General features: G+C 44.8%; 1 protein-coding gene across 1 annotated transcript in view; it reads left to right on the forward strand.

Moving 5' to 3' along the window:
* The first annotated feature begins 4,882 nt into the window (after positions 1-4,882).
* ITGA5 (integrin subunit alpha 5) overlaps positions 4,883-24,741 on the forward strand; it is a 165,553-nt gene continuing 145,694 nt past the window's right edge. Inside the window, exon 1 of the mRNA XM_068267157.1 lies at positions 4,883-5,069. Coding sequence (XP_068123258.1) covers positions 4,903-5,069 — 167 coding nt within the window. The 5' untranslated portion in view covers positions 4,883-4,902. The remainder of the gene's footprint in view (positions 5,070-24,741) is intronic.

Here is a 24,741-nt window from a genome sequence, read left to right on the forward strand (position 1 = left end):
GAAATCCTGGACAAGACTCCCAGCTACTGCCTACTGAGCACACCTTAGTGGCTCCAGTTCTGGTGCCTTAAGTCCACCATGGAAAAAGAGTGCGCTATAAACATTCTGGCCCTTATTCAATTCACTTTTTCCCCTAAGTTTTCTCCTGGGAGATCATTTTTCATCTTCTGTTTAAAATAACTTTTCAGCACTCTGCAATTGAAAAAGTATCTAACTACACAATACAATTTCCTGGCAGAAATACATGCCAGGTCGATTTTTTCCAACATGTCCGATCTGAATTTCGATTTTCCGATCGATTTCCCTTCACTTATTTGGAAATCGATCAGAAAATCAGATCGGACATGTTGGAAAAAATCGATCTGGCAGGTAAATCTGCCAGAAAATTGTATTGTGTGTACCTAGCATTAGCCTGGAAATTTTGAAACATACCCTGAAGACACACACCAGACAAGCTATTCATTTGTTATAGCTGGAATTTGAGGCTCACTGCCGCGTCACTGCCGCGTCTTCCTTTGTCTACTCCCCTAGTGTCTCCACCTTCACAGTGGTGCGGCATACAGCCGCTTTGTAAGTTGACTTGCTGCACTGCAACGCACCACCTATGCTGCACTCACAGTGTGTGTGTGTTGCGGTATAACTGCGTGCGGCTTCGTAACCGCACTGCATGCATGGTGTTACTGCAATAGGTGCACAACAACAGTGTAACACAGGGGTGTTGCTAGGATCCTAAAAGTTCCGGGGCACTTTTGGGCACTCCAGCTGGAAAATGGGTGTGGCCAAGCACCAAAATGTGGGTGTGGTCATGGGTGGGTGAAATTTACATGAACTTAACAGAACAGCAGTCTAAGTAGGCCTGCCCAGCAAAATGTTGGATAAAGTCCCCTCTCCATTAATACAAACAAAAAAGCAAAAATGCAGCATATCAAAAAAATAGGCAGTGTCACTTAAAGGGAACCAGAGACGAAGTACCCTTGTGAATTTTACCATATATATCAGTAAGAATATTAGAGAAAACACTTACCATGCTCTCTGTTTCATCTTCACTGCTAAGGCCAGAAACCCACTGGGAGCGCTTTGTAAGCGTGAGTGATTTGAAAAAGCTCTTGGTAATGCAATGCTATGGGGGATTTTTATAAAATCACTTCACTCAAGTGGGATCACACCCATAGCATTACATTAGCTAGAGCTTTTCAAATCACAAAGCGCTCGGAAAAGCTCTCCTAGTGGGTTTCTAGCCTAAAAGTGTCTGTTATCAGCTGTGATAAGAATCCCGGACTGAGCATTCAGTCTGGCTTTGCAGAGAATAATTATAGCTGAGTCATTATAGCAGAGCCACAAGGGGGCAGGCTTGGGCTTGAAAAGACACCAGAGAAGACAGACTCAGCTATAATCTTTCCGTAGCAAAGCTAGACTGAGTGCTCAGTCGGGGATTCTTATCAGAGGTGATAACAGTCAGATTAAACAGAGAACAATGAAACAAAGAGCAGATTAGGTGTTTACTGTCATGTTCCCACTGATTTATAAGGTAAAATACAAGAGGGTGCTTCATCTCTGGTTCTCTTTAAACATAACTAGGCTGAGTTACCTGGCTTCTGCGCTGGCTAGTTTGGCTTGCTGCTGGGCGGGCTGGCCTTCCACCATAGCATTCCCTGACCTTCTAGTGGACCCTCTCCCATGGGCCTCCCATTGAGGCACCACAACTCCCAGCATGCCTCCATAGAAGAACCACAGCTCCCTGCATGCTCCCATAAAGGCTTCACAGTGCCAGCATGGCACCACAGCACCCAGTATGCCCACATAGAGGCACCACAGCACCCAGTATGCCCACATAGAGGCACCACTTCCGCATCGCTGTACAGAGTATATTGTTTTATCACTTAAACGGAATCAGATATGAACCTGAACCTTGAAAATAAAAAAAGCAGTTATACATACCTGGTGCTTCCTCCAGCCCCATACGCTCTGATCGATCCCACGCCGGCATCCAGCGCTGCCCGCATCTACGAGAACCGGGTCCCGTCACTGACGTCATCGGAGCCAGTCTACACAGGAGAAGTGCGCCCTCTATGTATCTCTCCAGTGGCTGCTGCAGAGATATGCAAACAGCGCACTTCCCTTACGTTTAGGGGTGGTTTACATTTGCGTTTTTGACAAAACCGGAACGGATTTCCAGATCCGTTCCAGCAGATCCGTTCCGGCTGCATACGTTGGCACTCCGGATCCGGTCAGGATCCGGTCCGTTAGCGTCCGGATTTTCATCCGTTACGTATCCGGTTGCTATCCGGATCCGTTTTTAAAGAGATAACACTCTATATAAATTCCTGGGGTCTGGGAGGTCTGCAGAAGCCCTGGAGTCATTGTTGGAGACAGCCTGTCGTGTGCAAACCATCCCTGGATAGAGAGACTGCAGTTTGGACCATGGATCCAGTCTATTTGTACTCATTTTACCTTGGAACAGCCTGGCATTGCTGTGGTCTGGGTGCCCCTTGTCCCACAGGGCAGGTAGCTGCTGCACCTGCAGAATCAAGTCCTCCGAGGTATAGGTGCGCACCTCTTCTTCCTCGTTCGACATGGTCCCAAGCAGCTCCTGCACAAAATCCCTGCTTCTCCACTCTTCCAAGCCTGGGGCCATGTGGCACAAGATGGCCCCCAATACCATAGAAAACGCACAGGAAGTGAGGGCGAACGTCCGGACTTTATAGCAAGTGTGTTGTGTCATTTCCGTTTCTCATTCGTTTCTGTGTGCGGATGGTGCAGTCAGGATGCGTTCCGGGTGCGGATGCCGGATGGTGCGTTCAGGAAATTTGGAGCAGGATGAAAAAATCCTGACCGGAGGCCGGAGTCAGGATGCGGTCAGGATCCGGTCAGTATGGAACGGACAAGTGTGTACGGATCCATAGATTTTCATTGGATCGCAAAACGTACGATCCGTTTGTACAGTATACGGTCCGGATCTGGTCCGGGAAATACTGACGGCGAACGCAAGTGTGAACCGGCCCTAGACTGGCTCCGACTGACAGAACAGCGGAGTGCCAGTTCTCGTAGCTGCGGGCAGAGGAGGATGGCGGCGTGGGAGCGATCAGAGCATATGGGGCTGGAGGAAGCACCAGGTATGTATAAAAGCTTTTTTATTTTCATCTATGGTTCCCTTTAACTGTCTCTCAGAGGGGGCTCACAATCTAATCTCTACCATAGTCGTATGTAAATGTATCGTGTAGTATATATATCAAAGTCTAGGGACATTTTGGGGGAATCCAGTTAACTTATCAGTATGTTTTTGGGATGTGGGAGGAAACTGGAGTGCCCGGGGGAAATCCACATAGACACGGGGAGAACATACAAACTGCAGATAGTGCCCTGGCTGGGATTTGAACCAGGGACCCAGCGCTGCAGGGCGAGAGTGCAATTCACTATGCCACTGTGCTGCCCCTCAATGCTCCTTATTATCATATGTTTTTATACAACGTACGGCACCACGGAAAATGTTGTTGGCGTCATATAAATAAATGAATAAAAAATAATTGTACAGAATTAGCACTGGTGGCATTCTGATCGAATTTTGATATCAACATTATCAAGGGAGAAAAACAATCAATATGCGATCATGGTTACAGAGCACCCAGCAAGCTCATGGTGAACCAGAACTCCCAGGAGTGTGTAATGCTGGGAATACACAGCTCGATTTTGAGCCATTAAGATGGCTCGATAATTTTTGACATGTCCGATCACCGTTCGATCGTTTTGCTGCTCGATTTCTCATTGAAGTGAATTGAAAAAAGATGAGAAGAGCGGAAGATAAGAGAACTGAGCGGGCAAAACGATCGGATGCAGAATCGACCGGTGTATTCCCAGCATAAGGGCTACAAGAATGCTAACTTTTTGTTTTATGTGATCAGGGAAATAGAGATATTTTCCCATAGTGAACATAAATTATATATACTGTATTTAAAAAAAAAGAACTTTTGGCTGGAGTTCTGCTTAGCACCTACCTACTGCCACAAGCAATCTCCCTTCAGGGCTCGTTTCCACTATCGCGAATCTGCATGCGTCCAACGCATGCAGATTCGCACATGTAATGCAAGTGAATGGACCTGTTTCCACTGTAGCGTTTGCGTGGTGCGTTTTTATGAGCGGTGAAAAAACGCACAAAAGAGCCAACTAATTCGCCTGCTAGTGGAATGCATGCGAATCGCCGCTAATGTATTTAATAGGGAAATCGCATGCGTTTTTTTATGCGTTATTTTACGCGATTACGCATGCGATTCCGCATAGGAACCAATGTAAATTACACAGGCCGTGACATGGTTAAAAACGCACATAGCCTAACCTATGCGAAATCGCATGCGTAATCGCGTAAAATAACGCATAAAAAAACGCACCTGCATGCGATTTCTTCTGCGGTGGAATCCAGGCGATTCCGCACCGCTACAGTGGAAACGAGCCCTCACAGTTTTGTGTCTTTACCTTATTAGCCACTTTTCACCCTTTAAACCTGCAAAAGACTTTGATGTGAATACAGTTTACCTTTCTCTCCAGCCACACTTTAGATTTCATGAGCAGCTTACTGGAGACAAAGCAGTTAAGAATAATTGCATTTGTTCTCAGCCTGTGGGGAGTTTGGGTTAAGATGCAAAATGAGAGAAAACACACATAGAGAGCGGCCCTAATTAAATCCACATCCAGCAGAAAGGAGATCTGTTCATTGAACAGTAGTGGGCGGACCCCCACCCGGCTGCGCCCTCCTCTCTTTTCTTGTAGTGAACACCCAGCAGCTAATTTTAGGAGGGGCTTTTTCTTCATTGGAGTAGATTTTTTTAGGTTCTTCAAAGTAAAGCTTGCATCCTATCCAGGTCCCCCTTCACATGGTCCCGTAGCCAAGCAAAGCTTCAGCAGACAACCATGCAGTGCCCTATGGAGACTTGTGCCTTGCTGTCAGCCTGCCTTGCCCTCATCTTCAGCTCGACTCGTGGATTTAACTTGGCAGTGGAGCAGCCCACGGTGTACACGGGAGCCGAGGGCAGCTTGTTCGGATACTCGCTGGATTTTTACCTCCCGGATCAGCAGAGGTAAGCGCCTGGACGCAGCACCCCCTGTGGACGAGGCAGGACACCCTCTTGTCACCGATCTGCTAAGTTGTTCGCATCCTCCTCTACGCTTTTGGCAAATGAATGTGAATAAGCAGCAGGGGGAAGTGAAATCCTCTAGCTGGAAGCGTTGCTTATTACTTTGTCTCAGCCTTGTGATCACAGTAGCAGCTGCTGTAACTTTATCATCTAAAGGTACCCATTAACTGAACAATTTTTCATCAGATACAATCTTTTGCTGCAGTTTTTACAATAGAAAGAAATTGGAAAAGGCTATTGATTGTTCCCATAAATGGGCCGATTAGGGTATTTTCTGTCTTCCGATTCGATCCTAAGATCCAACATTTGGATCAATTTTACATTTTCTGTTCCGATCGACCATGAAATGTTTTATGTTGGGTACACACGATGCGTTTTTTTCCAGTCGATTTTCCGTCTGATCGATTTCTAATTCAATTTTCTGATTGATATTTGATTTATCTTTTCTTATCTATTTCCATTCACTTCTATGAGAAATCGATCAGAAAAGCGATGGAAAATGAGATCGGACATATCGGAAATTATATATTGAACCATCCATCTAACACAATTGTACGGTGTGTGTACTTAGCATTACATCACTTTTCACCACACATTGCAGTTTGCTGTACAATTTGATTGTAAAAACTTTCAAAAGAGAAAAAAAAATAGTACTGTTAATGGGCACCCTAAAAGGTAATATCGAACTGATCAGTTTTTCGGATCGATCCCATTAATCTGATCTAACGGGATAGCAGATTTACTTCTGGTAATGGGCCTGAGCGATTGCTATTACGATTTAATCGGAGAATGGATCGCTTAAAGAATTGTATCGTTAATGGCCACGTTTACATCGTACATTTTATAACTTTCGGATTTGGGATTTAAGTTCTCCTGTTGCTCATTTGCTTGGTTATTAGCTCCTCCCGCCCCTGCATGTGTTCCGTTACACAGTCTCTCTTCCATATCCTCATTTCCCTCCTGTGTGTGTCTCTCCCCATAAAATGCCTTTTTTTTTTTTTTTTTTTTTTTTTTCCTGGAGCTTTGTCCCATTTGAGGGCAGACATTCCCTTACACTCAGTATTCCCCCTCCATACTGCTCTTTATAGATGTGCGCACACACACTGTTGCATGTCTCGGCCCCTTGGCAGTCCTGAACTTGTATGCAGTCATATCTTTTGTCTGGAGCTGGATGGTGATCCTGTTCGCCCATCTGGTTGATATTACCTGGTGATGACCCAACTTCTGCTTTCCTGCAGCATTAGGCAGAGTTGCAGCTGGAGTTCAGAGATGGAACCTTTATTACCTTGTATAACTCTGGCTTTATTAAACGACCGGTACACCTAAAGTACTTATTTAATGCGTGTAAAAGAGCCAATAGCTTATTCTGGAGTTTGGCAGATGTGAAACTATTTCTATTTGCTGTGCAGTCTATTGTTTTGTGTTACCAGCCATTTTTGGCTGATGGAGGCATCCAAGAAGTATTTTTTTTTTTTTTTTATGGGTCTGACTGTTGGAGTGTTTTAAAAAGATATTACCAGCATAATTTATCATTCGGCATTGACACGTAATCCGCAGCACTTTAGGAAATACATCAATCATTTCATGTAGCTGCCCATACATTGTACAATAAGATTGCAAAATCATTTGTGCAATCTTAGCGACAGCTTTGTAATATAAAGGCGTCCATACTTGATATTCCATCAAACAGTGTGGTCAGTCTAAAGTAAATACAGTAGAGTCCCGGTTAACCGGAACTTGTACATCCTGGCAGTCTCAACTAACAGGCATGCTGTTTGCAGAGGAAGTGACTTCTGAATTGTCTGGGATCCAGTCTTCTCTCCTACAGCTCTCAGCGCTAGTCTACTTTAGGGGACCTAGCAGGAATCCACATGGGGAACAATCACAGCACTCTCTACAGCATAAGTGTGATTGGCCAAATAGTGTGGGCTTGGTTTATTACAACCTATTAGAAAACTAGCAGTTCGAGAGGATGCTGTCCACCCAATCACATTAGCAGAATTTCTCTGAGGATTCCTTCTGGGTCCCCTAAAGTAGACTAGCTCCCAGCGGCTTTGCATCGTCCTCCTCCCTGGTGTCACCTGACCTGCATTGGGTCACATGATGCGTCTAGTGTTCCGCTGGTTCTTTGACTTTCCTCAAGAAACCACCAAGAACACATATCTAGCATCAGGCAATCCCCTGCCTGTGCCTGATAAATGAGATCTATACAGTAGATAGGATCTAACTTGGATTTAATGATTGGGTAGGCCCTTCTGGTGCCCATACACTCCTCAATGATTCTCAATCTCAACAGATTTGATCACTGTGAGATTGATGCCCCAGCATGCCCATCCAATTGTAATTTTGATTTACTTGGCGAAATGTTGTTAAAATTATCAATCAAATAAGATGAAAGACAGACAATAGATCTCAGTTGAAGAGGGGTGGGAGCGGCTGTAGATGGTCAGCCTGTAGCATTGCTCTACATAGAGTTTTGATGTGGGGGGGGGAGGGACCGTGGACCATACCAATCTTTGTTTTGTGATGTGGGAAGATGCCAATGTGCCTGTAGAGATCAAAACTGAAAGACTATGTAGATGATGTGCTGGCCAGGATGTCAACCTGCATCTCCAGCACTGCAAAGTAAGACAACTAATTACCAAGACGCCATCATTTCTACTTCACTGTCACACCTGTGCAGTGCTGACACACTTTCCTCTGCATGTTATACACTGAGTGGCCATAAAAATTAGACTCTCTAGTAACAAGTGGGTCCACCTCTAGCGCTGATCACAGATGATATTCTTCTTGGCATGGACTCAAAAAGATGCTGATACCATTGCTGAGGAATGTTGGCCCATGCTGACATAATGGTACCTCTAAATTTGGTCAGGTTGGATGGTGGCATTTCCAAGCTTTGAAATGGTCTTTCGACTTTGTCCCACAAATGCTCAATTAGGTTGTGGTCATGGGGACTGAGCTGACCATGGAAGTAGAAAATACCGCACCACCTAGGAAGGACATCTGACTTTTTACTCTTTCTCAAAAGAGCTTGCAATCTGACACACCTACTACATTCTACGACCGGCTTTCAGAGAAGCCAAATGAATTACCAGGACAGTTTGGGATGAGGCAGGAAACTGGAGCTCCTGCCGGAAATCCATGGGGAGAATGTATGATCATGCAAGTACAGTCCCTTCTTTGGCTTCTGGTGCTGTTAAGCAAGGCTTTTATAACCAGTTCCTCCAACAATGTCAAATGTATGAATTGCATAGTTTGTGACTTAAAGAGTAACTGTCAGGCTGCAGAAGCTAATTTAAACCTCTATTCTCCTGTGTTAAACAGTTTAGAAGGAAGCCCAAAAGCAATTAGTGAAGATAAAAATCTCAGTTACCTTTGATGTGTGCTTATCAGCAAGTCTGTTATTCTTAAGAAGACGCAAGCCGCATACCATACTGCAAAGCATTCTGGGGCTCTCCCCTCGGCTGCTAATGAGACGTTACAGCAGCTTGTAATCGCGTAGCACTGATAAATCTCGGCAGAGTACACTGCAGGAGTCAGCTATTGTTCCTAGCCACATGGCTCATTAATATTCACTGCACACGGTGTTGTTCAAGTACAAGCTTATCTGTGATCAGGAAGCAGGCAGGACATGACGACACATTTGACAGAAAAACATGGAGCCTGCCATGAGCTGTCAGGAGCATCTATCTCTGCATATACTATATACAAATTCTGTGAAATCCAAACGTGGACAGTGAAATGCATATGTAATGTAAGTACAGCCAATCTTTAGCTACTGATATATGTGTTTATTTTCTCTGAGACCTTATACCTAACAGCTCCTCTTTAAAGGGATCTGAGAACCTATTTAATGAATTATATAAAACAGGCCTTACCCCTAATGCCTGGTACACACTATGCAATTTTCTGCCAGATTGATGGATCAAAGTTACGACCGCATCGATGTTTCTGATCTATTTTTCTGATCACTTCTGCACAAAATCAAATGGGAAAATCGATCAAAAACCTGATCGAACCTGTCAAATTATTTCGATCTGGCAGGAAATTGCATCGTGTGTACCAGACATTAGAGAGGTTTGTAAATGGTGTGGGCTGTTGGGGGTAATGATGTAAATTACTTGCCATCTACTCCAGCCAGACCTACAGGTGCTGCAGCTTGAAGTGCTGTCACAGGCTGCAGCACCTGTGGGTCTGGGTGGTGGAAGATGGCAAAACACATAAAGAAGGGGGTACGGCTAGGGAGCAGCTTCCCAAAGGTAAGTAATGCTGGTTGCCCCAACCCAATGGCCAACACTATTTATGAACCTCCCTTAGGGGGATGTTTGCTTTATATAGTGTATTAAATAGGTTGCTGAGTTGCCTTTAATCCACCAAGACAACCTAGGTGAGTGCCTAGGACCTGGGAACTAACTCGCTGTACCAAAAAGTTCAGGTGGTGGGCCGAAGCTGCTACCTTGAGTGACCTCATTTCACCTTTATCCATCTTTGGATTTACGAGGCAGTGCAAAGAAAATATTTGTAAGATGTCCAACATAGAAAGACTATCAACTTTCTTGTACAGCCTATTGTTTTTATGCTTATGGTGGGAATACATAATGTGGTTTTTTGTTTTGTTTTTTTGTCTTTTTTGGGCAGATAGATGGCTCAGATCGTTTCCATCATCTCCGATCTGACTGCGATCCTTTTTCTGATTGATTTTCTCATAGAATTGAATGGAAATAGATCGGAAGAGCGATAGTGCCCAAAAAAACTCATTTTGTATTCCCAGCATTAAATTTGTCTCCTAGATAATCAGTCAAATTGGAAGACTGCTGTATATTGCAAATCCTTGTTCCCAGCACACATTTGTAACTCCACCCACCCAACAGAGGCTTAAAACTTTTATATAACATACTTATAAATATTATTCTAATTTTGTTAGTCTTTCTTTAGCAGTCTGGCTGTTGTGAAGTTGTTTTGTTAGTGTGAGTTGTGCAGTGTGCATTTGACATAAGGGTATGATTAAAGTGAAGGCCGGTAATTGCAGGCTGCCCTCAGCTTAGTGAAAGGGTTAAGTATTGGTATTGTTTTGGCTTCCTCTCCCTTTATTTTCAATCAAGAGAGATAAGTCAGCATCTACAAAGTGACCTGGCAGTGACTAGACTGATGTGCTGTGCCCCAAGTCAGCTGGAGCCAGGTCCCCCCTCTGAGTAAGATCAGGACCTCTGGGGGGCTGGAGCACATTTCTTTACAGCTCAGAGCTCACATGAGGAAAGTGAGTAATAATGTTTAACAGGACAGAGTTTCCTGAAACCGGACACTGCAGCAACAGTCAGGCTTGTGTCCAGCCCCGTATGGCACCCACAGGAATCCAAGCAGAGCTGTTCATTGGGATATTCGGGCTATCAGCTTTTTACAGTGCAGCTAAAGGACTGTCGGTGTTTATTTATATGGCGATTGTGTTCTTTATAAGTTTAGCAAGTTACCTCAAACAATGTTGCCATTGTATAGAAGCTCTAAAGAAGGCTTACAAGATGTGCTTATTCAGCAAGGAACTCGGGGTTCCTTAAAGGATGCCTTAGCTCTTGTAAAAATTAAACGGGGGGAGCAGACATGTGTAGTAGGCTCTCCTCATGCTCACTGCTTCGACACCCCACCACCCCCTGTTCTCCAACTTTCCCCTCCGTTCATGCCTAATTTCACCCCCCCCCCCCCAAGCTACTTCCTGAGGTTGGGTGGGTCCGGCGCACAGGCACTGCCCGGCAATGCACGTCCTTGATTCCGCGGCCAGGAGTGCTCTGCGCATGCACACTACTGCAGTTTTGATGCAGTGCGCATGCGCAGAGCACTCCTGCCCGCTGCCGCACAATCGAGTACGCAAGTCGCTGGGCTGTGCATGCGCACCTCCTCTCGCAACCTTAAAGAGAACCTGTACTGAGTAAAATTATTTAAAATTAACACATGAGGTAACTTCAAATTAACATTACATTACTATCTTGCCATCAGTTCCTCTCAGAAGCTCACCATTTTCTTCTGACAATGATCCTTTCTAGTTCTGACAACATTTTGTCAGAACTGAAATATATCAGTTGCTTTCAGTTATATATTGGTTGCTGTCAGTTACAGCTGAGAGGAGAATTGATGTGTCCATGTTTCCCTATGACTCAAGTGGTCGATATTACAGTTTAACTGTGTCCTGACCAGGAAGCTGTTATGGGGTAATGGCCATTTCAAAATGGAGGGCGGAGAATTCTATTAATCAGTGGACAAACAGGACACAGGAGAGGAGAAAGAGATTGATAAGAAGACTACGCAGCAGGTAAGTATGACTTGTGTGTGGTTATTTTGACTTTTAATTTTCAGTACAGGTTTTCTTTAAAGCAGGTTTGGGGGAACGTTGGGCATTAATGGATGGGGGTGGAGTAGAACGAGGGAGCGTTCGGCGTGAGAGCCTACTACACGTCTGCTACCCTCATTTTTGAATTTTACAAGGGCTAAGGTATCCTTTAAGGGCCTGTTTCCACTAGAGTGGAATCCACAGCTTTCCCTGCTTCAGATTAAAATGGGTAAATGTTGCCTATTCTGTCAATGGGCCCCACTTTCTGAATTGCATTTATCGCAGCACGCATCTGATTCCCTTTAGCTGTATTCAGCTGCGGCTTCTCAACAGCACGGGTGCCGCGTTCGCTTCAGAATTGGCGCTGCACCCTAGTGGAAATAGATCCTAGGCCTACTACAAAGGCTCCTAGTGGTTCTGGTTCTCCGTGACAAATGCTGTTCCATCCACCATCTAGTTGGGCAGCTATGCCAGCTGAAGCCACTCACATCTACTTATGCTCTAATCGGCATTTACCCAACTGGGCTTTCTTCCAACTCGCTTTACTTAGTATCTAGAGTGCTTAAAGGGACACTTAAGCCAAGAATAAAAAAATCAGTTTTACTTGCCTGGGGCTTCTACCAGCCCCCTGCAGCCGTACTGTGCCCTTAGTCACTTACGGAACTCTGGTCACCCGCCACCAGCTAGTTTCACTTTTGCTGACAGGGAGTCGGGTGACTTTCTGCGCCTTCGCAGGCCTGGCCAAGCATATCCTTCATTTTCCTGAGCAGGACGCTATTGCGGGCAGGAAGGTGAAGAAAAATACGCATGGCCAGGCCTGTCGGCAAAAACTAAACTAGCTGGCGGTGGGGGACCGGAGGCTTCATGAGTGACTGCGAGGGCACGGGACGGCTGGAGGGGGCTGGCAGAAGCCCCGAGAAAGTAAAACTAATTTTTTTTTTTTTTTTTTTTTTTTTTTTAATTCCTGGCTTAAGTGTTCCTTTTTTTTAAAATAAGGAAATCATATAATTTAGAATAATATGGATCATACTAATCTAGTGCCTGCATCACGTCTGCAAAAAGCATGCATTTAGTGCATTCAGCACACTTGATTAGCATAGTTGTTCTGGGTCAGTGTCTCTCTCTGTAGACCCGAAAATATACTTTTGATGGCTGAAATGAACCCTTTTTGCCTTTTGCCTGTAAACTTTAAAGGGAACCTAAAACTGAGAGGGATATGGATGTTTCCTTTTAAACAATACCAGTTGCTTGTCAGTCTTGCTGATCTTTGGCTATAGTAGTGGCTGAATCACACACCTGAAACAAGCATGCAGCTAATCCAGTCTGACTTCAGTCAGAGCACCTGATCTGCATGCTTGTTCAGGGGCTGTGGCTAAAAGTATATTAGAGACACAGAATCAGCAGGAGAGTCAGGCAACTGGTATTTTAAAATGAAAAATCCATATCCTTCTCAGTTTAGGTTCCCTTTAAGTAAGCCTATAGAGGAAAAAAAGGCCCCTGGGCGAACACGCTGAAACCAGCGCAGGAGATTTGGGCGCAGCCGGCGCCATCATAGGCCGTAATAGGAATTACGGCTATAGCAGGCACTAGGAGTAACTGTCTTCCGCGCCATCAGATGGAGCTGAAGTTACTTTTAAAACCTAATTCGGCTTCCAGCAATTGCTGGAAACTGAATTATTTCATTCCCAGAATCCCCACTATTTATGGCGGCTTGGAGGGGGAATAGTATTTAATACGGCCGGGACTTGTGCGGCAGCAGGCTCTGCCAAATACTGGCTGTGTCCTGCGCCCAAGGCTCCCGCGCCGTTCTCTCTCGTACGCCCCCTGGGGGTTACTTACCTACTTACTAGAGTGGGAAGCTTCTGGATCCTAATGAGGCTTCCCACTCGACCTCTGATGGAAATAGCCAAGTCCGAACAGGTCTCGTCTACTGCGCAGGTGCAAACTGTCTGCACCTGCGCAGTAGAGCAGCACTGCAAAGAGTGTGGAGGAGGACAGGGGAAGCCTCTTTATGAATCATAAGCTTCCTCTTCCTGAGGGGAGTACCTCATGGGGCACTCTTAAATCTTACAGGTTTCCTTAAAGAAAATCTGTAGTATGTGATTATGGAGGCTGCCTTCGTAGTCCCCCTGCAGTGTACCTACTGAATATCTAATACCTTCAAGCCAGAGTAGCCATTGCCTTGTTGCCTGTGGTCTAATAGGTACAGAAAGCAGAGGGAGCCTTTTTAAGCTTACAGCAGAAGTGAGAAAGGAGTACATGAAGCAGAGCTTCTTACTGCTGGTATAAGAGACCCAAGAAGCCAGTGGGTGGAAAAACAAATGCTCGTTCCACTCACAGCAACCATAATATCAGTTTTGGATAATCTTTAAATCCAAATCTTAAGATTTATTGCAGGGCTGGCCAAGTATGGCTTGTAGGTTTAGTGTGCCAACACTTTCATACTGTTTGAAGTTCTGATCCAACATGAGTGATAAATGGGAGTAAAATATTCATTTGCATTTTTTTCCCTTGAGTAAAAAAGTGTAAGCTGTAGTTTTATTTATGTCCAATTCTTGGTACCTTGTAGAGTGTCTGTATAGCTTCGTACACTTGCCAGATAACCAGGGCTGTGGAGTTGGAGCAATTTTGGGTATCTGGAGTCTGATTCTGATGTTTTTTTGTACCAAATCCACAGCCCTGCAAATAACAATCATCTTGACCAATAATCTATCATGTGTACATCTGACATCAGGCACGACAGATGGCTAAGCTATAACTAAGCCACCTGCTTGTGTGTCACCTCATTGCCCTCCTCCCATCTCTATTGGCCATATGTGTGGCTGGGATATGGCCAAGCAGCGTGGCTGTACAGTGCTTGCTCCCCATATTGGGGCCCTAGCGATCAAATGTTTGTTCCATTTGACACACATCCACTGTGTATGGGGCTTTACAGTTGTGTTTAGTAAATACGTTTGGCTAAGACATGAGTTGGCATTTGGAGAATTTGATTGGTGAATGTGCCAGGTCCTCCAGGGAAAGTCGCACCATACAGACGTGCCATAATTTTCCCAGTCCAACACTAAAACCTGAAACTAATAAGATTTGGGTGAAAATCATATGATGCCTGTAGTCAGCTTCAGATCTAAAGCTGATGTTTCAAGATAGGTAGGTAAGGCAGCTACCCAGAGTAACCATAATCTTTGTTCTGTTTAGTAGATGAAACCTGATTGGTTAAGTAGACAACTGTCCCTATTGCTCTAGGCTTCGTTGTGCATGCTAATAGATTACATTCTCTGTTACAGTGTACTTCCATAGAAGGTGCAGGCATTCATTTTAAATTCTATTCATACAGCTATTCCATATTTCATGACTGGGTTAATTAGATTAGTGTGAGTCACTGGTTTACTTAAAATACCATTTTTATGGTAGAATGACTGAAAGTGCTCTGCTCTTTAAAAGGCTAGTTGGGTTTCATTATAAGCTGTTTTTATAAATTATAGTAGTTAGAAGCTATATATACATTATACAATGTCCTTGTATACAATTTCTGCTAAACATTCTCACACACGTTTGTCAATAACAGCAAAGCAGCTGTAAAGCACTTATGTTCTCCTGTAGGACTCACAGCGCGTAACTTGTTTCAGATCAGTACATAGTGATGTGTACAGGGGGGAAAAGTTACATGACCATCAATGCCAGACTAAACCGGTGGCTTTTCAGTTTTGATTTAAAGGACAACTGAAGTCACAGATATGGAGGCTGCGGTATTTCCTTTTAAGCAATACCCGCTGCCTGGCTGTACTGCTGATCCTCCGCCTCTAATACTTTTAGTCATAGACCCTGAACAAGCATGCAGCAGTTCAAGCGTTTCTGTCTTTGTCAGATCTGACAAGATTAGCTGCATGCTTGTTTCTAGTGTGATTTAGATACTATTGCAGCCAAAGAGATCTGCAGGACAACCAGGCAACTGGTATTGTTTAAAAGGAAATTAATATGGCAGCCTCCACAGTCTTCTCACTTCAATTGTCCTTTAAAGAGAATCTGCTTTCTAAAATTCTTACAATAAAAAGCATACCATTCTATTCATTATGTTCTCCTGGGCCCCTCTTTGCTGTTTCTGTCACTCCCTGCTGAGATCCTGGCTTGTAATTGCCAGTTTTAGGCAGTGTTTACAAACAAAAAAAAAAACATGGCTGCTAACCAGCATGTGACAGGCTCAAAGAAGCTCAGTCTGTGACTCTCACACAGAGTCTGAAGGGGGCGTGGAGAGGGTGTGCATAACTTCTATCCTATCACAGCAGAGCAGCACATTCCTGCCTAAGACGGCAAAGGAAAGATTAGATAACAGAGATAATACAGCCACTGTGCAACTAGAAAAGGCTGCAGTAATCCAGACCACATTAGAACAGGTATAGGAACTTGTAGGTTAGAAGAAATAAGGCTGAAAATTTTATTACGGAGTCTCTTTAAAGGAGTTATCCAGGCTAAATACAGAAAATAAACGCTACTTACCGGGGGCTTCCTCCAGCCCCAAGCTCCCAGGACCTCCCTCGCCGCACCTCTGCGCGCAGCCATTCGCCGGAGCTCCGTCCTGATCCCCGGCGATGACGTCAGAGCAACCTCCAGGGTTGGAGCACTCTTCATTGGGTGTGGCGAGGCATTCCAAAGGGTAGGGGCAGCATGTCAGAAGTCAATAATAAAACTGTGTCCTTTATTTGAATTTTTTTTTTTGGCCTGGCTCATCGTACCTGAAGTATTTACGGTTTATGTAGGAAGTTGAGGTCATGAAGCAGTTAATAAACAGTAAGCCACCACTTTCAGTTCTCACACTTGTGCAACCAATGTCATGAAAGTATCAGGGAAGAGCTGTTTTTGTTAATCTGATCTGGAAATCTGTGTACTCTTGTGTACTTATAAGGCAAACCCATTGCCAGAATTAGGCTATCTTTAGCATCCTATGCTTCGGTCTCTTTTGATTCTTACATTTTTGGTGTAAGGAGGCCAGGACTGTACTGTGGGTGTCGCCTTTGATGTGGGAAAGAATAATTGTACCCCATTCTGTAATCCTCTGCCACAAAATAAGCAGTTCAAATACAAGCAACTGAGATTGCAGTTTTATTATGCTGTTCATTTTGAAATCCTGATGCCCATGGGCTTGCAGTGTGAATGTTGGTGTATGTTGGGAGAGATCTGCATTGTCCAGAAGCCATGGTGCCATCTTATCTCTAATCTGACTGTCTTCTGCCTCCTGGTTGTGTACAGATTATCTGTTAACCTCTCCTACTGTTCATACTACAGACTCCAATGCTTTGTAGCCAGTCAGACTTCAGTATGTGGGCAGTGTATGCGGTGTCCTGCTGCCTACATGTCTCTATCCCTGTAGTGAGAGGCAGGTGAAGGCTGGCTTTTTTTTTTCAATCTTTTAAACTATGCAAATTTCCTGTGTCTCTTGTGGTCACCTATGCAACCAGCCACAGACCCAGAACAAGTAAAGGTGCCCATACATATACCGGTTTTGACGATCCATTTGATATTGGATGAAAATCGGTGCCGGACAAAACATGCCAAAATTGGTCAAATGTATCGATCAAACCTGCTGAAAGAGGTCGGGCCAACGGTAACTGTGTCGGCGGTAACTGTGCGATAATCACAATTGACAAACGTGGCAGAAAGCCGCGACCGCTGATTCCCTCCCCCCCATTGTAAATGCACCCTCTGGTGCCTGTTCTCACGACAGTTGCCCTTTAATATTTGTCCCCCATAATGGTATACTTTCGGCTAGCAGTTCTTAACTGAGCGCAGGACACTTGCTGCCCGGGTCCTGGCAGAGTACTGTGAGCGCCTCTCCCATACCCCCCCCCCCCCCCCCCCCCCGACCACGTGGACAATGAATGTCTTGAGAAGGTTCATATCAGCGCGGGTCGTGCGCTGTACGTTCAGTAAAACTGTGCTAGTACCATTTTTGAGGCAATTCCGCCTCAGTGGAAAGTATAGGAGAAACGCAAAACGCTCACAATTGCTTTGTGTAGCGATTGCGTTCGCATTTTTCAGAATAAATACATATTGTCTTTTCCAGGTCAGAGTTCACTTCCTGACTTGCGTGCGGGAGTGAATTACAAAACCGCTCGGGGAAAGACTCTTAGAAAACCGCTAAGCACAAATACGAATCTCAAAAATAGACTGCCCAACGCGGACGGACACGCGAACGGAACGTGAACAAGGCCTAAAGGCCAAGGAAAATCTTGGTTTTGTAGCATTGGAGAACTGTCGGATGAGTAAGAAGTCGCAAACAAACATAAGCCTACAGCCCGGACAGGCACGCTGCATCCTTTGCACCAAACTCTGGCAATTAGCTGCTGGCTGCGTTACAGGTACTTTTTTCCCCCTGAGCCAATTTTTCTGTTTGCATACAGTGGGATACTTTCTGTTTTTTCCCATTTATTCAGAATATGGCTCAGATTTAATCATGCTTGTTTGTCAGAGGTTGCTGGGCAGATCGTGACCTGGAATCGACCTTCATGCTAGTTACAAGAGACAAAGGTCTACTGTTTAAGTGGACCTGAACTCTTGCACAGGACACATAGAAAACATAACAGAAATGCACCCTGTATGTATTTAGAGAGTTTAGCCTGTGTAATTCCCCCCCCCCCCTCATTTGTGTCTAATCACAAGTTGTAATTTGAGCTCTCATCTGTGTCACATGACTGCATATGGCAGATAAGCCCATTTGAAAGCACAGCTTGTAAACAGTATGTCTGCTTCCATGAATCAGGAAGTAGAAACTTTGTAGATTTATTTTAGGACGAGGCGACCTACCGGTAAGCCAGTTTTAAAAACGGGCTGTAGGTCAGTCTTCGCCGCAGCATCACAGCGTGCATGCGCCTGCCCGAACATCGTATGCCTGCCGCGCACACATTCCAACTCGGGCAGCCCGCTGTCTTGCCCTGTCCCTGCGTCCTGTCCCAACAGCTGTCAGTGCTTGACATGCGCAGTAGCGCAAAAGCACTGACACAGGGACAGACGCAGGGACACTTGTACTTGGGTAGGATTTGTATCAGGTGTAAAATGTTTTTGTTTAAAGGTTATTATGCTGTTGCATATCTTTTAGAGCATAGAGGAGGTCTGAGTTCTGGTCCACTTTAAGGCTGTAATGGTAGATTGGCTGAAGAATCATTCAATATCCGGCTAAATCTACACAGACACATTGCGCTACCTGAAACCATCAGTCACAATTTTGTCATCCTACAGGGTACATACATGCCATAGAGGTGTGACCACATGCACAGCAGTTGTTACCCAAAGTGATCAGGACTGTATCACTCGGGTTACAGTTTGGGGGCTGAGTGCTGTACAGATGCTTAGTTCTGCTATAGCAGAGCTCAGCACCTGTTTCTATGGGGAAGGGAGGATTGAGCTGCTCCTGGTGGTGGGGGAATAGTAAGGAAGGGAACGCGGCGGGGTTTAGTGTAGTGTGTGTACTCTCCTTAACAGTACATGTGTAAGTTCAGCAAATACTTTCCAATGGATTAGGGAGGATGGGATGAGAGGCAGGACGCAAGGTCAGTCATTGATCAAATTTTCCAACGCTGGTTGCTTTGATGGTAGTTTGATTAAACATGCCTGTACAGAATGTCAAAATAATCATGAGCAGTGGTTTTGGTCCTCAAGAGTACGAGATCTATACAAACCTTTAGTATCGCTTGTTTAGGTCGAGGTGATTATACTTCACCTCAAGGCTCATAGTGCTTCCGTCTTTTTGTTTGACAATGCTCTTCTCTTTTTTGATGGTGATAGTCAGACCCAGATTTAGCACTGGGCACAAGCCTCAACGCACCAGTGTGCTGAGGTGGCTGCTCACCAACCTAGGGCCGAGGTGGTGGCACTGCCCCCAGAGTATAGAGAACTGGATGGGACAGCCTGTTCAGCCTTCCCATTCAACTCTATGCTCCAAAGGGTGGTGACCTCCAGTACTTGCAGAATGGTGAACGCGGGCATGCTAGGGGGGGGGGGGGGGGGGGGGAGAAGACTGGTAGGCCGGCCAGCAAACCTGTGGTGCGGTTTGGCAGGTCAACCTGTGGTTTCATCTGGCAGGTTTGGATGGAGGAGTTTAGGACACCAGAACTTCTGTGCCTATGGCCTCTTGAGCATATCTGGCGCTATAATAATGGAAAACCATTGCCCCAGGGCTCCAGACTCAGAAGGCTAAATCATCCCCATCACCTCTCTCAATTTGGCTGGCAGCAGGTGCCTCCACTGGGTACAGAGTTGCAGTGTGTGGTGGAAGGGTGAAGTGCGTTCCACTGACTTGTTGGAGGATAGAAAGATGAAAGATAAGTAAAGACAAATGGGACAAACCAGCTCTCTGGCACCATTTAGAGTCTAATAACCAAATTGAGCGCAGCCAGTGCACTGTAATTATTTTTGAAACGTAACCCTGGCATAACTGAGTGGGAATGTGCAACAGAGGGCCCCTAATGCCTCTTTAAGGATGGAGGGAGGTCAGGTCTGTCAAGTGGTGTCAGGGGAACCCCTGAGTTGACTTTGCCCCATTGGTACTAGAACTGGCCTTGCTCCTGAGATAAAATACAGCCTTGTTGATGGTGGTGAAGAATCTTGTCATTTCTCTTAAAAGATGTCCACCCCTTCCCTCCAATTCTGCTAATAGAAACTTATTGGAAGGTAATTGGTGAAGCTTTGATTGCCTGGTCCACAATCCTGTTTAACTTTTTTTTTTTTTTATATTGTTTGTCACGGGAAGTACTCAAGTACTCATACCCATTTCACCTCAGAGCCCGGGACAACACAAACGAGTGGGTTAATAAGGGGAGGACCTTCAGAGAGAGAGGTGGGCAGCGTATTTTCGCCGTAGAGGTTAATTAGCTGCCTCCAAACTTGGTATCAAATGAAAAATACTTGAACCGTTCATTTTTGGAGAAGGGGGGGGGGGGTCTGTTTACATCTGTAATTTTATCCTTGGGCTGGCTTGCTTCACTGTGGGGAAGAGTTTTTTTTTACAGAAGGTAAATTTAGTTCATGCACACAACCATGTGGAGGAGATTTTAAAACGAATGTAGCTTCTCAAAGCATGGGGATGTGAAAAAAGCTAGTTTTTGTTTGTTTTTTGGAAGGGGGGGGGATATGGATTTAAATGCTAATAAAGGTTATGAGTGAGGTCATTTTTTCCATAGCTAAAATGCTTAAACTTTGTTCACATTAGACAATAGACAGGAGGGCATCAGAAAATCAATATGGAATGGCACACTTTGCCATCCGCATTAATATTGTGTGAAGAGTACATATTCATAGTTCTGTCATAAATGTAATAAAGAAAATAGCCTGGTGGATGACATTATTGCATGGGGCCGACCAAGCTTTTGTGGCCAGTTAGGAGCCAGTGCCCGTAGTATAATGTCACAATTACAGCAAGTATCAATACATTGCAAATGGCAGAGGTCAACTTTCAATTCGATGCATTTCATTAACTTTTTATGGAAAAGCAGGAGCAGATTTCTGACTTTAGGCGCAGAATGGAGGTTATATTTTGGTAATTTCAATCTATCTCTGACTCAAAGATTAAAATAATCCGTGTTGGCTGTACAGCAGTTCAAGACAGCCATAGGACTATAATCACTGGACTGGAGCCTTAGATCAGAAAACGCCATCTGCTGTAAGTCCACTGCAGCGGAATGGCGACCGCAACTTCCATCTGACTTGTGTACAAACCAAGGCTTTGGAGTCGAGGAGTTAGGAGTCATTTTGGGTACCTGGAGTCGGTGGTTTCATAAACTGAGTCGTCGGATGATTTTTGTATGGACTCCACAGCCCTGATACAAACATTTACAGAACCAGGGCTGTGGAGTTGGTGCAAAATTGCCCGACTACTCCAGGGGTGTCAAACTCAAATACAAAGTGGTCCAAAATTGAACACTGGGAGCAAGTCACGGGCCATCCTCGATGTTTAGTGGTCACCTCCCTTCCTTATATAGATTATCTGGTGTCTTATGCCCCCCCCCTCCCCAAACAGTTCCCTAGTTTATAGTGGTCCTTTCTGCTTTTAAAAAAAGCTCCCTGGTGTCTAATGGCCCTTTCCCTCTCCTATGCAGTCCCCTGGTGTCTACTAGCCCCCTCTCTTCCCTATACAGTTCCCTGGTGTCTAGTGCTTCCCTCATTTCTCCCCATATGGCTTTTTAGTTTATCTTGTGTGGAAAGCACTTAAAGGCCAAATTTGATGGCATTGTGGGCCAGATTTGGCCCATGTGTCAGTTTGACATGTATGGACTACCCAGTTTATGAAACCACCAACTCCAGATACCCAAAATTATTCCAACTCCTTAGTCTAATATTTACCAGGGCTGTGGAGTTGGTACAGAAATCGTCTAACTCTTCAGTTTTATGAAACCTCTGACTCCGGGTACCCAAAATTACTCCCGACTCCACAGCCCTGTACAGAAGTCCATGGTGCTCATTGTAAAATCCTGGCATTTCCCAGCTGACTTGCAGCTCCTCTGTAGAAAGAATGAGTAATGACGTAGACAGGCGCTTGCTCTGATCTCCCGGGTCATTTGTCTTGTGGGCTGTGTACTTTGCTTGTTGCAAACATCAAAAAAATTGTAAGCTCCTCTCAGGGAGTCCTGTGCGTGGTCTGGCTGGCTGGCAGCGGTTTTGACAGGGAGCTGTAAAATTTTGCAGATATGACCCTGGCTGTTGTACCAGGTCTTCAGGAATTCAGGCTCTTATCAGTGCAACATGATTGATTTTTCTCTCCAAAGCCAGGAAATTTCAGCTAAGGAAAGCCGCTGTCTCTGCAATGCTCTAGGGAGCCGTGCATTACTATTACCAATTATAGGTTCAAAAGGCCTCAGATGGATTTATATCATCTTTATAGCACAGAGGGGACTGACCATTAAACATTCCTAAAGAGGGTTGCCGGTCACATTCTATCAGACATAGTTTCATGCCACTTTTGTGAGCCTTTTTCTTGAAGTTAACTTGGAGACCATAAAAAATTAGAATGCTAGAAAATCTGTGGCATATTCTATAATTTTCAAGGTCAAGAGTGACTGTGTGTGTGTCTGTCTCTCTATTTTTACTGAAATGTACAGTTTTTCCTTCTTTATGCTCTATTCTCATATGGTGTTAAAAAGCAAACCTGAGGTGAAAAAAAAAAAACAACAACCCTAAAGTATAGTAGCAAAGAGGATCATATTTGTATTGTCAGTTATTTGTTTTTTAGATCATTGCATCATACTGTCAAAATTGTAGTTTTAAAACCATACTTTTTATGCTGTAAAATAAAGCAGAACTTATGACCTTTGAACTTTACTGCAGTAAAACCTTATCTAAGGTGGCCATACACTGGTAGATTTGCCATCAGATCGACCAACAGATCCCTCTCTGATCGAATCTGATCACAGAGGGATCATATAGCTGCCTTTACTGCAAACAGAGTGTGAATTGATTTCAGCATGAAGAGGGCGCTCTACTGTTTAAACTTCCTGCCGGGACAGGAAGTAGCCAGCCGGAACCCAGCGGAGAAGAGACAGTGGAGACCAGGGGACTCGCACCGGCTGGATTAGGTAATGTATTGCCGCTAGCGTCAGTCGTCGGGCATGCGAATGACGCACTCTCAACCCGCCGGCGATCGAGGGAAATCCTCCGCACGGGCGGAACGATGGGAATCGTCGGGAAAGATTCATTTCGGACGGAAATCGATCGTTCGGTCAGCGTTTGCGCGACTATTTCACAGCCGATTCGATCAGTGATCGGCTGTATATCGGTGGGAAAATCTGTAAGTGTATGGGCCCCTTTAGGCCAGAAACTCACTCACTAAGAGCACTTTTCTAAGAACTAGTGATTTGAAAAAGTTCTTGCTAATGCAATGTAATGGGGGATTTTTATAAAATCACATCGCTCAAGTGGGCTCACACCCATAGCATTACATTAGCAAGAGCTTTTCAAATCACAACGCTCAGAAGCGCTCCTAGTGGGGTTCTGGCCTTACACTGTTTCTTAGCTGTTTAAGTGCTTCAGGAAACAGGACTCTATTAGACCTATCAATATCTCAGAGAAGCACTTTTGGATAGATAACTGAAGTTTAACTCTTCCTGTACTGGAAAACAGAGACTCTTTTGCTACTAATGTTCTAATTCTTAGCTTACAATTCATTATATCATAAGTTTCTTTTCGCTTAAAGCGGATCCGAGATGAAAAACAAACTATAACAAGTAACTTGTCTATATATCTTATCTGTAGTGGCTGGATGGTGTAATGGTTAAGGGCTCTGCCTCTGACACAGGAGACCTGGGTTTGAATCTCAGCTCTGCCTGTTCAGTAAGCCAGCACCTATTCATTAGGAGACCTTGGGCGAGTCTCCCTAACACTGCTACTGCCTATGGAGCGCGCCCTAGTGGCTGCAGCTCTGGCGCTTTGAGTCCGCCAGGAGAAAAGCACGATATAAATGTTTATCTTGTCTATCTAAAGTTTAGGTAGTTTACACAGCAAATCTGGCTGCATACAGCTTATATAGAATATGATTATTTCTTCCTGTGATACAATGACAGCAGCCATGTTTGTAAACATTACACAGAGGCAGGCTTATCTGCATCTTGAGCAAAAAATCCTAATTCCCCCCTCCTCCCTCCTCCCCTCTGCCTCTGAAAGCTCTGGCTAGTAACACCACCACCACCTCCTGCCCAGACTGAGCTCCCATGAGCCCTTGCTACTGAAAGTGCCTTGGCTCTCTTAAAACCTGAGGGCGTGGCTTGTTTAGTTTATAGGGAATTAGAGTATTAAAGGGACACTTAAGTCAAACAAAAAAAATTAGTTTTACTCACCTGGGGCTTCCAATAGCCCCCTGCAGCTGTCCGGTGCCCTCTGAGTCTCCCTCCGATCCTCCTGTACCCGCCGGCAGCCACTTCTGGTTTCGGTGACAGGAGCCAACAGGCTGGGAAGTCGAGTGATTCTTCGCGGTCCCAGCCACAATAGCGCCCTCTATGCTGCTATATGATATATATACTCTATGCTTTAGCAACATAGAGGGTGCTATTGTGGCTGGGAATGCGAAGAATCACTCACATTCCCAGCCTGTCGCCGAAACTGGAAGTGGCCGCCGGCGGGGACAGGAGGCTCGGAGGGCACCGGACAGTGGCAGGGGGCTATTGGAAGCCCCAGGTGAGTAAAACTATTTTTTTTTTTTTTTTTTTTTTTTTTTTTTTTTTGACTTAAGTGCCCCTTTGAAAACAAAAAAAGTGTTTGGCTTCAGGAATGCCGTATAAACAATAGGAAAGTAACACGATTATGCAATGAGTAAAA

The sequence above is a fragment of the Hyperolius riggenbachi genome, chromosome 2 (assembly GCF_040937935.1).
Source record: "Hyperolius riggenbachi isolate aHypRig1 chromosome 2, aHypRig1.pri, whole genome shotgun sequence".
NCBI lineage: Eukaryota > Metazoa > Chordata > Amphibia > Anura > Hyperoliidae > Hyperolius > Hyperolius riggenbachi.